This window comes from Dermacentor albipictus, chromosome 2 (genome assembly GCF_038994185.2).
Source record: "Dermacentor albipictus isolate Rhodes 1998 colony chromosome 2, USDA_Dalb.pri_finalv2, whole genome shotgun sequence".
NCBI classification, from domain to species: Eukaryota; Metazoa; Arthropoda; class Arachnida; order Ixodida; family Ixodidae; genus Dermacentor; species Dermacentor albipictus.
The window spans coordinates 123,990,712-124,004,729 of NC_091822.1; the positions used below are offsets into that span (position 1 = coordinate 123,990,712).

The 14,018-nt window shown below is 48.8% G+C and overlaps 1 protein-coding gene across 3 annotated transcripts in view; it reads right to left on the minus strand.

Annotated features, from left to right (window-relative positions):
- The window catches only part of LOC135910739 (uncharacterized), a 29,690-nt gene that overhangs the window by 13,993 nt on the left and 1,679 nt on the right, over window positions 1-14,018 (minus strand). For all 3 annotated transcript variants that reach the window (XM_065442810.1, XM_070533939.1, XM_065442809.1), the window contains exons 2-9: window positions 13,711-13,829; window positions 12,798-12,947; window positions 11,342-11,836; window positions 7,812-8,196; window positions 5,805-6,058; window positions 3,349-3,823; window positions 2,679-2,724; window positions 2,186-2,305 (exon numbers count right to left, since the gene is read on the minus strand). In XM_065442810.1, the coding sequence (XP_065298882.1) occupies window positions 2,186-2,305; window positions 2,679-2,724; window positions 3,349-3,823; window positions 5,805-6,058; window positions 7,812-8,196; window positions 11,342-11,836; window positions 12,798-12,947; window positions 13,711-13,829 (2,044 nt within the window). The remainder of the gene's footprint in view (window positions 1-2,185; window positions 2,306-2,678; window positions 2,725-3,348; window positions 3,824-5,804; window positions 6,059-7,811; window positions 8,197-11,341; window positions 11,837-12,797; window positions 12,948-13,710; window positions 13,830-14,018) is intronic.

Genomic DNA, 14,018 nt, shown 5'->3' on the forward strand with positions numbered 1-14,018 from the left:
AGAGCTTTTGGCACAGAGTGAAGATGTTGAATTCGGCACAGCGCTTGAACCACTGTCGGCCGTCTGGTCCCCGAGACCCGCGAAATATCGTAAAAGTGAAACTATATCCGAAAGTGATCGCCTGAGGGCACCTTCCCTGGCACCACACGAACGGCAAACAAAAATTGCACTAGAATCTTTATGAGCTGTACTCGCCCTGGTGCCCCTCACATGCATGAGAACAGAATGCCTTTCTTGGTCAGTTAGTGATTGCAATGTATCGCCACATGCCTTTGAGGTCGTGTAGCTCTAACCGTAAAGCTTCGCTGTTTTGGCGTTAGCATCACGTGCGCGGTGTCTTTACGTTACGGTACTGTATACGATCGGATGTCCTCATCGTGATGTCACACGAAGCAGCTACTCGTCTCGGTTTCGGTGCCTCGCTTACTGGTAATTTAAAATTAATAGGTTTCTGAGCAAACTGAACCACCCTAACGGTGACAGGACTGTCAATGCCATCTGAAAATGACAATATCCTAATATCGTTAAAACGCCAGAGTTGCCATTTCAGCACTCGCACAAACCTACCGCGATACCTGCTATGGAAAATTGCTTCAGAGCTGGGCCACGATCATCTAGCGATGCCTTCTCCGATGCTATTCCTTTTCGCGCTTCGTCAGTGGTCAAAGCGACGCTCCGCCCACGTTGCCAATGTGATCAGCCGGATGTGAACAGTGGGATAGAATCGAGCGGAACCATCACTACAAAATCGTGGCCCTGCAAAGCCTAGATGGCACGTGGCAAAATGACCGCATCTGATAAAGGAAAAGACAAAAACGGGAGAAAGATAGGAAACGAAAGGGAGGCAACAGTATTGAAGTGCTTCGTGTAGGACTACTTGTTCGTGTTACGTTTCATCGTGAACGCTTTAGCGAGACAAAGGTAACGACAAGGTAGAAGCACACAGAAGAAGCGCTATCCTTCATAAATATGAATTGAGTCAAAGCACTGCCTACAGGCTTCACGTGAACTGTTTCTCTGGTCTACAGGCTCGTAGAATTATCTCCGTGTAAATTCTATAAACCTTCCGCATGCAAAAGTTGTCACAAACTGCTCATTTTATTCCTCTACAAGTCGACAAAGTTCCAGTGCGGTTGCTTTCAGAAAGCCTATAAACAATAGACCATTTTTATAAACGACAGGGGAACATTTCCGCACTGGATGCAGTGTCGGTAACTTGGCGAGAATGTTGCTAAATTTCGCGAGTTTTCACTCGCCCTAAATTGGCCCGGAACCAGCTTGGATAAAATAAACACTCCGCGGATTGAACACGGAGCTGTAAACATCTCAGCCATATATTGTAGGCGTGCTCGACGAGCTCAGTTTGTAAGCAGACCGTAAAGTTAGGTTAGCTTCCTTTCAAACAGAGGGCATCTCCTTGCACATTTAGGAGGCTTCGGCGGTAGATCACATGATCAGGATCAGGAAGTGAGCAGGATGTCTCGGTGAGTGCAATTCTTCCTAACTATTATTGTGCATTATAGTTAACAAAGTTGACGAAACTAGCGAAAATCAGTTTCAAATTCTGCTATAGGAATTGAGAACTTCCGGGAGAAACTTCCGGTTGTGTGGGGAGGGGGGAACATTTACTTGAACGTGGACGGGCAGGTGTAGGAAGGGGGACAGGACATGTCCTCTGTGCCACCCCCCCCCCCTTGGCTACGCCACTGGTCTTTACATCTTCATATACATATCAGTTTTGTACATATTGTAAATAAACGGTTTTCCAGTGACCAGACTCACCTGAACAACCTAGAACTGCTGTGTTCCGATAATCATCAAAGCAAGATTTAAACTGAGTGAGCACACAGGACAACCTCTGAGCACTCTACAAAATACACGCCTGCCACTGAACCACGTTATATAAAACGTTCCTTTCGTAAAAGAGAAAGGACTAAAGCTCCTCGATTATTCCTGCGGCGAGGTTTGTCTTACGAATCCACTGGGATCGGCCAAGTTAATTTTTTTTTAGTGCCGAGTTAACTGGAATGTACTTCCAAGTTAATTCGGCTAATAACCCGACATCCAGCCAGTCATGTCAGATCCGGGGAAACGGGAAGCGTCATCCTCCAAAACATTGATAGGGAATACTTCCCATGTGGTTGTCACTCATTTATTTCAGCTTGAAGGAGTGTGGGTTTCTTACCAGCCGAGAGTGGCGAGCAGGGTCTTCCGCGTGGACAAGGTGTTGAAGTTAACGAGGTTACCAAAGATGGCGGTGTACGCGACTCCGGCAACGAAAGCCGGACGAGCAGCGTTGGTGAGGCTGCGCAGGTGAAAAAAAGAAACACACACATATATGTATATATATATATATATATATATATATATATATATATATATATATATATATATATATATATATATATATATAGAGAGAGAGAGAGAGAGAGAGAGAGAAAGTCGTTGATCAATTGGAAAAAAAATGTTTCGTGTATTAAAAGGCAACCCCAGTGGTCTTTCGGGTGAGGTGCCTAGATAGGTGAATTGTTTCGCTTCCTTATAGGTAGAGCAGCAGGCTGTCTATATAGTTTTGCGATCTTCAGGGGTCCCTTTTGGAAGGATTCAGTCGTTTAGTGTAACGATTGAGCTCTGTAACCCAGCGCGTTAGTGGCGGGTCATCCACAGAATGGACTTACGCTCGCACTCTTAATGATGACGTCTGTTGTTCTGCTCCGTTGAAACCTGAAAAGGGAGAAATTCCATTCTCAGAAAAGGGTCCTGAGGTATAAACGAAAGTGAGTGCCGGTTAATATGAGTACGGACGAAAGCGAGTGACGTTGATGTTGAGCGGACCGGAGTATAAGCGAAAGTGAGTGCCGGTTAATGTGAGTACGAAGGAAAAAGAGTGACGGTAATATTAAACGGACCTAAGGGTAAACGAAAGTGAGCACCAGTTAAAGAGAGTATGAGTGAAGACCAGCGACGGTGATTTTGAGTGGATTTGAGTATGAGGGCGGGTGACTGTCAGCGAGTGTGAGTGGGCGTGTGTATGTATGTGAATGAGTGCCGTTGATTCGGAGTGAACGCGAGTGTGAGCGTTAGCGGGCAACGGTAAGCGGGACTTAAGTACTATGAACGGTGTTCATAGTGTGTCGAACATAGTGTGTTGCCCTGCAGCCTGGCTACGGCCACTGCAGGGCAAAGGCCTCTCCCATACTTCTCCAACTACCCCGGTCATGCGCTAATTGCGGCCACGTTGTCCCTGCAAACTTCTTAATCTCGTGCGCCCACCTAACTTTCTGCCGCCCCCTGGTGTGTGTGAGTGGGCGACAAATGGAACGCGAGCGAGTGCCGACGAGTGCTTACAGAAACTTGAGACCCTGTCTGCGGGTGCCCTAGATTCGCTCTGGGAAGTCTGTGGTGCGAGGAGGTTCCTCCGGTCCGTCACGTTGTCCAACGACGCACGGGACAACAGCGGCTGCCTGGCAAACGCGCTGTCGCGGCGACTGGCCAGGCTGGACTGTAGTGACGCGTTTCGTTTCTTGAGCACTCCGCGCACTTCCGGTTGCCTCGGCTCAGGATCTTGCTGCTGCTGCTGCACCGCTCCGAGTTCTAGGATGGCCTCCGGCATCGCCTCGGGTAGCACAACGCATTTCGACGTCGTCGTGGATTCGATCTTCTGCTCAGGCTTCGGCTCGCCATCGGTCACCCTTTGCGTCACCTTCGACGAGCGCCGTGAGCCGCGCCTTTTATCCGCCGGTGGCGGGGAGTGACCACCAGTTTGATGCTCGCGGGGTGGCTGGGTTTCACCGGCTGGTGGCGCATGCACTTGGCTTCGGGCCTGGAATTGACGCGGAACATTAGTATTCCCGACGGCACATCAGAACCCGAAAAAGACGGAACGTCTGACGACATCTGTGGCACATTCAGCAGATGTAGAAGATTAAGACCGAGAACGGTTCTTATATGGTAGCTAGACTGATGACACACAGACAGGGAATAAGCTTTTTCGCACAGTGAAATCGATAACAGTAATCTCGGGCTTGCTTTATTTCTAGACCTCAACATTCATGCGGCACAATGAACCACGATCGACTAATAGATAAGCTAGACAGTTATGGATTTCGAGGGAATAGCTTAGAATGTTTTAAGGACTACCTTAAACACTGTTACAAAAGTGTACGCGTACAAGAATGTTTTAATTTCACAATTGAAAGCAGGCGTTTTACGTGGGACGGTTCTCAGGCCCCTGCTGTTCAACATATTTATTATTTAGAGCTAGCCTACAAATTACCTCCCGAACTTTTATGTACGATGACGATAATACTTTAGTATTACGCTGTGTAGATAATCATGTGGAAGCCAGTGTACTACAGGTGAACGTTTGTTGCATGCAGTACAAGAGGTTCAGATCATACACACCTATTATATTGCATGGTAGTGATCAATGCTGAAAATTCAGGGCAGCGTTAATTACTTACGGGTAAATTTTGATGACACTCTAAGCTGGAGCCTTCACTTGTAATATGTGGCGCAGCGTCTTCGCACGGTTCCAGTTAATTTAGGTAGGCCACGCTCCATTTGTCACGAAGTAGTATAAAAATTAACTTACAAAAGTCTCGAACACACCGCATTGAATGCAGTTTAGGATTCCTCCTCTCCTTACAAGTTAAACATTTTATACAGTGTCAAAGAAAATATTGGTTATATAGAAGTAAGCTCCACAATTCAGATGTTGAAACCCATAATGATCAATTTGGGCATGTGTACGTTCAAGAACAGCCCACATTTGATGTCATGAGCAAACAACTGTTTAATTGGTAATCCCGGTCCTGAATATTAGGGTTGATAAAAGCCACGCACTACCCCCTCCGCCTCATCATATAGTACGTGAATTAATTATTAGCTAGATACCTAAGTGTTCTCCATGCCGCATAATTAGGGTTGCTAAAAATACCTCCCCTTCGCCTGCTTCTCTATTGAATGACTGAATAAATAAATCCTGCTGGTCCCTAATATTAGGGAGGATAAGAACGCTCTCACCTCCTCCTTTCCTAAGAATTATGGACATGCTACTGCTTTCACACAGAGATATTTGCGTGAAAGGCATTGCGATCGAAAGAAAATAGGTGAGAGGAAACTGACGATTGGCCACATCGACTGCAAAAAAAAAAAAAGTCAATAATGACCTTACACGTCTCTAATTGATAAGTTTCTTGCAACAGGGTGTAATATAGGGCAAGTCGATTCAAGTTCATTATGGCGGCATCGCAAAAGGGGAAGGTGACGCCGAGAAACAGAAGCACCCTGGGCAAGCGCTGATCGGCGCTTGTGACATCAGCGTCGTGACATCAGTGTCATCATCAGCCTGGCTACGCCCACTGCAGGGCAAAGGCCTCTCCCATACTTCTCCAACTACCCCGGTCAGGTGCTAATTGCGGCCACGTTGTCCCTGCAAACTTCTTTATCTCATCCACGCACCTAACTTTCTGCCGCCCCCTGCTACGCTTCCCCTTCACTTGGAATCCATTCCGTAACGCTTAATGACCACTGGTTATCGTCCTTCCTCATTACACGCCCTGCCCATGCCCTATTTCTTTTTCTTGATTTCAACTAAGATGTCATTAACTCGCGCTTGTTCGCTCACCCAATCTGCTCTCTTCTTATCCCTTAACGTTACACCTATCATTCTTCTTTCCACAGCTCGTTGCGTCGTCCTCAATCGAAGTAGAACCTTCCTGACAAATGGAGCGCAATAACTTTGCGATGCATCGTAATAAGCGTGCCGCCTCGTTTGCACCATTTTCAGCGCGCAGTGCTACCTTGAAGTCCGTTGTCTTCGAGATCAGCGGGGTGTCGGCCTGATGTCGCCGTCTGTGCCTCGAGCGGGACGACCTTGGAGAAGGCGAGGGGTCCGTGAGGCTCGTCGAGCTCTTTGCCGACACCGGCGACGGCGAGGACGACGTGCCCGTGCAGGACGACGTGGGTGGCTGCGAAACGCACGCTGGCCACGAACCCGCTGGCACGACAGTGACGTCGCGTTTCTTCTCGGGGCTCGGCAGCGCACTGCCCTGGGCTGTCGAAGGAGACAGTTCTAAAAGCGTAACTGGCCGCAAGCTCGTCACCGTTTGGGGTTTGCACGGCTGCCCGGAGCCGTCGGCAACGGTATCATAGAATAAAGAACAACAACGGTATGGCAAGACTAGTAGCGACATCTGGTGACACGCACTTGGTCCAACCGCGATGCGCTTGTAGAACTTACGTCGCGCGAGTGTTCTCGTCGAAAGAAAATCGTAAAAGGACTAGATGGTAAAGATAATGTATTTAAAACAGAACGCCGGGCTAGTTGGTGGTCATTCGTATAAGGGGACATTGCACTAGCGAGTAAAAAAGGACATGGACAGGAACATGAAAATCTAGCGTTCGGTGCCTCTTTTTCATGTTCCTGTTCGTGTCCTTTTTTACGTGCTAGTGTAATGTCCCCTTACACGAATAAAGGTAATGTCCCTACCGAACCTTTACATCAGCCGTTAAAGGGACACTAAAGGAAATGACAAAGTCGACGCCCACTGCTAAAATATTGTTCCAGAAAGGTCGCAGGGCTTGTTTCGGGCGAAGAAACGATATAGTTTTCGAGAAAAATTGTGCCTGAATGGTCCGAATTCATTTATCGCAACTGAAATCTCCTGTCACCCAAGCGGGGAGTGCTGATGTTCCATACGCCATCATCGCTTACGGTCGTCGGTGAGTAAAACGGCGCCCCACAGTCGGCGCTACGGCTTCGTGCGCAAAGCGCAAACGCGCGGCCGCGGAGAAACTGAGCCAAGACAGAGCGTTGGATTCAAGCGTTAATGAGTTTTTTTGTAATTATCCGTTTTAACTGGACAAGTACCATTTTCTTTCGTCTTACGCAATACATGTTTTTATTACGATTGGTCGAACACTAGTGACAGAATTATAATGAGGAGTGCCTTCGTCATTGCGCTAGTACCTAATGTCCCCAGGGAGTCTGTAATCGTGTTCGGCATTTACCTCTATTTCTCAATTACTAAAGCTCCGTACACGATAATATTGACGTCATTGAGGTTCTTCGTCACTAATCTATCACTTTAGGTTCGCTGAGGCTTAGCTGAAAATTGGCTGAGGCTTAGCTTGGTTAAGCCTAGTCAGATGCGAAGCATATTGGTGGCTAAACTTGGCAAGTAACTTGTCGCCGAGCCGCATACTGAGCACGTTGCTTGGCCAGACGTTCTTCCCGCTCTTCATCAGTCTCTGTAGCACGCCGCAACCTTCGCTTCTCATTCCAACGAGCAGCTCTGTCTCCAGGAGGCATCTCACCTCGTGAGTGTCTAGCAGAGGCAAGCGCAGCTGCTTACACACCGCCGCGACGCCGCGAGCGACGCCGCGGCGCGAGTTGGAGCCCCGTTTCTCCTCTGTCGTGACGGCACGGTGTCACGTGGTATTGAAGGCGACACCGCCGCGCCTGAGGACCTTTGAGCTCTAGTAATATGCTTCGCATAAAAACTCATTGCCCTTCCACTTTGTGGAGAAGGATGACCAGCGAAGTTTTGTATGTGGGCTCTTTAATGGCGAAGGCACTCCACCGCGGGTCGGCCCGGCATTGCACTATCTTCGGGATCAGCCCTCGTACGGGGAGTGCTTAACGCCCGCTTGACCTCCACCGCAGGTCGGGCCGGTATTACACTATCTTCGGGATCGGCCCACGTATGGGGAGCTTTTCTGCTTACCACGACACGAAAATTTCCTCGTACGGTAGAGGAGAACAGCTGCGCTGTAAAAAAAAAAAATGCTTTAGACGTGAAACCTACCCGTCCCGAACGTGGGCGTGGACGGAGAGAGCACGATGGGCGCAGGGACAGCGCGTGGCGTCGACGTCTCCTTGTGCCAGTCGTGAGAGCTCCTCGGAGCGGCCAACCGCGCCGCTTCTTGCAGGAAGAATTCGCCCATAGGCTGGGTGCTCCTCCTTCGCGCTTCGCTTGCCGTGGTGATGCCCGCAGGGCACGTGTCCCAGTCTTGCGGCGTCTCCGGCGGCGGCGACGACGGAGGCGGCGGAGGAGCCGGGCTGCGCTTGAGGATGGACGACGGCTGGCTGGGCTCCACGCTGAACGAGCGGATGCGGCGCACGGGCAGGTAGTACGGCCTCTCGTCGCCTTGCATGTCGAACGTGCCGAAGGAAGTCTTGCGCACGCCCATCTGCGCAAGCGAGGTTGCCGTGGAACAATTCATCATCATCATCATGGCTACGACCACTGCAGGGCAAAGGCCTCTCCCATGCTTCTCCAACTACCCCGGACATGTGCCAATCGTCGCCATGTTGTCCCTGCAGACTTAATCTCATCTGCCTACCTAACTTTCTGCCGCCCCCTGCTACGCTTCCCTTCAGGGAAGCATATGGAAGCGTAGGGAAGCTACAGGGAACAATTGCGCGCCCTTAACTGTTCCCGACCTCCCTCTGTCAACATTCATTTGGTAACAGGAGATATGCGAAATTATGCACGTGTGCTTCTCCGCACACCTTGTCGGTCCTATTGTATGAACTAACCAAGATTGGCGGACTTCGAGCTAAAATCGTAAATAAGGTGTCAACGTGCTTCCCGGTGACATCTTTCCTTTCTGCCACCTTACGTCCAAGGCCACCGTCCAAGCTTTGAAAAAGGCGTGTTTCACGTTTAACTGTGCTACAAGCGGGAACGCAGCTATCTTGGTAAGGACAAGTTAGACGTGTGGGGAAAGCCTGCTTACGGAATTCGGCATATCCCCTAAAGCATCATCATCATTATCATCTCCTTCATCTGCTTAAAGTGTACTCGATTACAGAGACATACTGCCATTTACCCTGCTAATGTGTCAGCCTGTTGCACATTTATCTGCAGGTTTCATATATAATATCTCGCGATCTGATCCTCTGCGTTCTAAAGCTCAATGCAATTCTTCCTTTTGCGTCCGTTCTCTTGCTTTAATATACAAACGTTTACTGTCTCGCGCATTATAGATTACCGGTCGGATTTCAAGCTGTTTCCTCTTAATTGCAATTGGAATTTCGCCTACCCGCGTCTGCTAACTACACGCAGCAGTCTTTCTCTCCTTTTTACGTTTACAACTTTCCATTCCATCTTCTTGTGTGCCCTTTGAATTTTCCTTGTTATTTTATGAGCTTCAGCTGCGTCGGTTAGCGCTGGCAGAACGAATTGATTTTACTGCACTACCCTTTCTAGGAATACCGGAACATTTTGCTCACCATTTCGAATGTAAATATCCTACGACAGATTTCTTTATCTGTCTAGAAGTTTTCTGCTCATGATCCGGGCCTCCTTTGACAACACTGGCCCAAATAATTGCTCTTTTATTGCTGATCACTGCGCGAGGGGTCCTGGCTGACATTCCCAGTGCCAATCTTGCGCACAGATACTCAGAATATAGTGGACGACAGGATCAGTTTCATTGCACAGCACCGAACACATGATAGTTTTTTTGTTCCCACCAGCGGCATGTTGTCCTTTCGTCCCTTTTGCTTATTATTATTATTATTATTATTATTATTATTATTATTATTATTATTATTATTATTATTATTATTATTATTATTATTATTATTATTATTATTATTATTATTATTATTATTATTATTATAGTAGTAGTAGTAGTAGTAGTAGTAGTAGTAGTAGTAGTAGTAGTAGTAGTTGTTGTTGTTGTTGTTGTTGTTGTTAAACATACACCCCCCTCACACACACGCACGCACGCTGGCACTCACGGGAATACTTGAAAATTGACTGCAATGGCTAACACTGGCGTTATTGTAGCACGAATGTCTTTCAGTATGAAAAGTGTTGCGCTTGTGTCGTATGACTGGTACTACACATGGCGTGAATGCAACACAAAGCACTAAAGTGAGACATTGAATAAGCACCAAGTTAGAGGAAAGGGGGATAAGCACAAGTGCTTCTTTGTATCTCTTTCCGCTATAGCTACACATCTATAAACTGCGGGTATATCAACCACTAAGTGTGAGGCATGTTGCCAACTACGCTTCAAGTGATTCAGAATTGGTAAAGAGAGCGATAGCCTCGTCTGTCGTTCGCGCAGCAACGCAGCTCTTTGCACTCATTGCGGCGAGCAGCTTCAAAATATGCACGGATAGGTACAGGCGTGTCTCGGCGGTATTACCGAGGTTAGTTTGTATACGTTAGTTTGCGAGAAACTTGCCGCAACTAGTTAAATAAACGAGACACTAAACTGCACGAGCAGTATCAAAAGAGAGGAGCAGCAGTTATCCCTTATTCGCACAACACTCTCCCGTGGGTTGAGAGAAAGTCGGCTCACGCTACGGGGTCGAGGTTGTCCGATACGCCCCACGCAAAGTAGGACGCACATTTGGACGCTGACAGAACAAAACCTTGTCGGAACCAAACAAAGAAAATGCTGGATGTGCTTGGTTAAACATAAAATGGAACTTGTAGAGTGCTATACGCAGGGGTCGTGTAACGTATTCCGTTCACTTCCGGCCGTAGGTATATCGGCCAAACGGGGTGTTGCCTTAAACGCTTGGGAGAGCGCAAAAATAATTTCAGTGATAGAAGAATGTCCTATCTATAGTACTATACCATAACAGTTGCGGATGCACGCTATGTTTTTAAAGAAACAGCCGTTGCTAGGATATAGAAGTCGTGATCGGGACAAGTGTGACTTGTGACTTGCCCTAAGGGTTTCTGCATAAAGAAGTATATATGGTAACAGTTGCGTATGTCACTAGGATTGAGGATTGAGTGAGCTGGTATTGCATTTCGAAACTCGTACAGCGTAACACGGAAGTTAAGAAAGAAACCGAGCCGGCCAGAAAAAGAAACAGAGCGCTGCTTTTTTTGTTTTTGTCTTTTGGCCGGCTCGGCTTGTTTCTTCATTTCCACGTTGCGCTGTGCCAGTTTTGCAAAGCGTATGTTAACCGTTGGGGACTTTAAACACGAAGAAGAATTTGCTATTGTGTGCCTCTATTTACCGCTTTATTTGCGACCTTCTGGACTGCTAAACTTTGCTCGTCACAAATCTCTTTTTGTTTGAAGGTTACTGTTGTTTCTTGGGCTTGTCAATACTCCCATGTGTCTGCGATATCGTGCTCGATAGCTCTCTCTCACCTTCTATGTCCCTACACATGCCGTTATGTTCTTTGAGCAAAAATATTCGGTACGGTAACAGCGCTTGCGTTTGTATGACTCTTTCCTCCAACCACACACCTACCTTTCCGCGTTTCCGCGCATTGCGCCCCATTAACGTAGACCCGAAGCGCTCGAATCACTTATCCGTACGCAGAGAAGGCGCTGGTAACTAGAGGCGCCGCCCTTACTCTGCCGTGCCCTCGCCCGGCGGCCGGCGCCTCCAGCGGGGGCGTGGGCGGGTGCATCCTGAACTGCCTGATGATCGAACTGCCGGCGGACGCCTCGCTGGCGAGCGTCGTGTCGCTCACCACGGACAGGCTGCGGCCCCTGCGGGCGAAGGCCGGCTGCAGGCTGGTGCGGCGTAACCAGCGCGGCCGCCGGCCGTCGTCGAAGTAGTTCTGCGTCGAGTTGGTCTGGATGCGCACGCTGCCGCGCTGGTCGGCGGTGATCTCGTTGTGCACGGTGGTGACGAAGCGGTCGATGAACACGGTGCTGAACACCACGACCAGGGCACTGGGCAGCAGCAGGCTGAGCGCGAACACCAGGAACTGCAGGTACAGGAAGAGCGGCTGCAGGCGCAGGGCGTAGCGCTGCAGCGCGTACAGGCAGAGCCGGAAGAAGACGGTCGTCTCGTCGCCCAAGATGGCGATGGCGAACAGCAGGAAGGCCGTGAGCACGTGGGGCTGCGCAGGTTGGCGAGCGACAACGGTTTGTTCTTCGAGGATCTTTATTTCGCTTGCGGTGCTGCTTCGCTCGGGTTTGAGGCTGGAGGACGTGGGCAGTCGGCCTGGGTTCAGTGTTTCTGAGGGCGGCTGCGCCACGGTTTAATTTCAGTCGCTAGAATACTAAGCCCAAACCCTTTGGAATGTCTCTGAAGGCACTCTCACTATAGTTGGCGCCGTCATATACACTGGCGCCACCGACACTGGCGTCCCCTCGTCTCTTATCGGCGTGTGTTCAAGTATTCCTATTTGTCCGGGTTGTCCATGTACGTAGGCCCAGATTGTTCGCTCTTGTCCTTAACAGAGTTACGGGCTGCTGCGAGGAAAATATGGTACAGAGGTGAAAAAAAAAAAAAAAAACTCAGCCCCCGCAAGTTGATAAAGCCATGCTCCGGGCTGCTGTGCTTTCAAGGAGAAGGAAGGCGGCATCACCACCAGTGTTACGGCTTTCGCGTCCTTCTCGGCATACATATATATATATATATATATATATATATATATGGATGATCGCCAGGCCGTCGAAATTAAGCCAAAGCCCTGTGCTAAAGCGTCTCCTTCGCATCGATCGTTCTATCTGGGTATACGTCAAACGCCACAATCACCCAATCGACCTACTCGTTACAAGCGGTTGTGATGCTAGCGACTGGGTGGACTCGTAGACCTCGAACGACTCACCGAGAAAGTACGACAGAACTATGTGTCACGTGTCGGATTTAAAAAGCTAAGCCGTTGCTTGCGTGTGCTGGAAGGAGCACCGACACCTCGTATGGAGACGTGAGCGTTCGCAGCTGATTGGATGTGATGCCAACGTTTTTACTGCTAAAATAATTACAGCTATCGATGCAAATGGGTCCAAAATATCGAAGCAACAGGGACAGGCAAAAACAAGAGGTTCCGAACGCCACCGCCAATTAATACTGACGCCCATGTATTCAGCGGCCAGCTTGTCGGGGGTGGAGACGCCACCGAGCGGCAGGATCACGATGGGCAGCACGGCGGCAACGGTGGCCGGAATAAGGCGGCCCATTAGTCCCACCACGGTCAGCAGGACGCAGTAGATGGCCGTGCCGGCCTGCAGGTGGATCGAGAATGCCAAGGTTTGAAGTCGAGGGTCTGATAAAAGCTCAGGTGGTCGGGGATGACCACGACAGAGTTGTCTAAAAACACCCGGACCGCATAAAAACACCACGAGCTTAAGGGAAAGAACAAAACACTTCTCGGCTCATGTGGGAGCCAAGACGCTTTGAAAAGCTGGCGTAACTTCCGTACGGGAGCCGAAACGTCTCGCTCGCGGGCGCGTTAAGTGAACGAGTGAGTGTTTCGTTGTTCCTGCAGCGTTTCGCGGACGGGTATCCGGAGCATTGGGCTAGTCCTCGGTATACCTACAAAGTGGGCATGCCTTAATTTAGCGCCAATTTGGTCTAATTACGCAGCTACATGTACACTAACTTCTTAGATAAATGAATAACTATAGTTATTATTTAGCTAAATGACGAACCAGCAATTACCGCACGCTCTCAGGTGTCAGTTGGTAGTAAATATGTATCACTGAGAGATAAAAAGAGGTCCTCCCTTATTTAAGCGATACTCATTGCTTGCATTCGGATGCTGAGCACGATGTCGTGGGCTCGATTCCCGACCAAGTGTAAGAATTTTGGTTGGAGCGAAATGCAAATACACTTGTGTACTTAGATTTAGGTGCGCGTTAAAGAAACCCCAGGGGTCCAAATTAATCTGGAGACTTCCACTGCAACTTTTCTCCCTATATGTTGCTTTGCAGCGTTAAACCCCGCGAATGAATGAATGAATGAATGAATGTGGCATCATAACCCTACCCTGTCGCCGAAAACGAAGGGCAGCAGGTAGACGGGCATGAGAAACTCAAGGCACTCCTGGAAGCTGCGTTCCTTTCGTTGTATGTCTTGCGTGATCGAATTCCGCTTGGTTGAGTCGGCTGCAATTACACCGAGGCTGTAGACCTGGTCTTTTCCCCAGCTTCGTCCCTTACAGTCACAGTACTACTTCGGGTAAATGTCAATCAATCAATCAATCAATCAATCAATCAATCAATCAATCAATCAATCAATCAATCAATCAATCAATCAATCAATCAAAGTGCCTAGGTATTTCAATCAATGCAGTG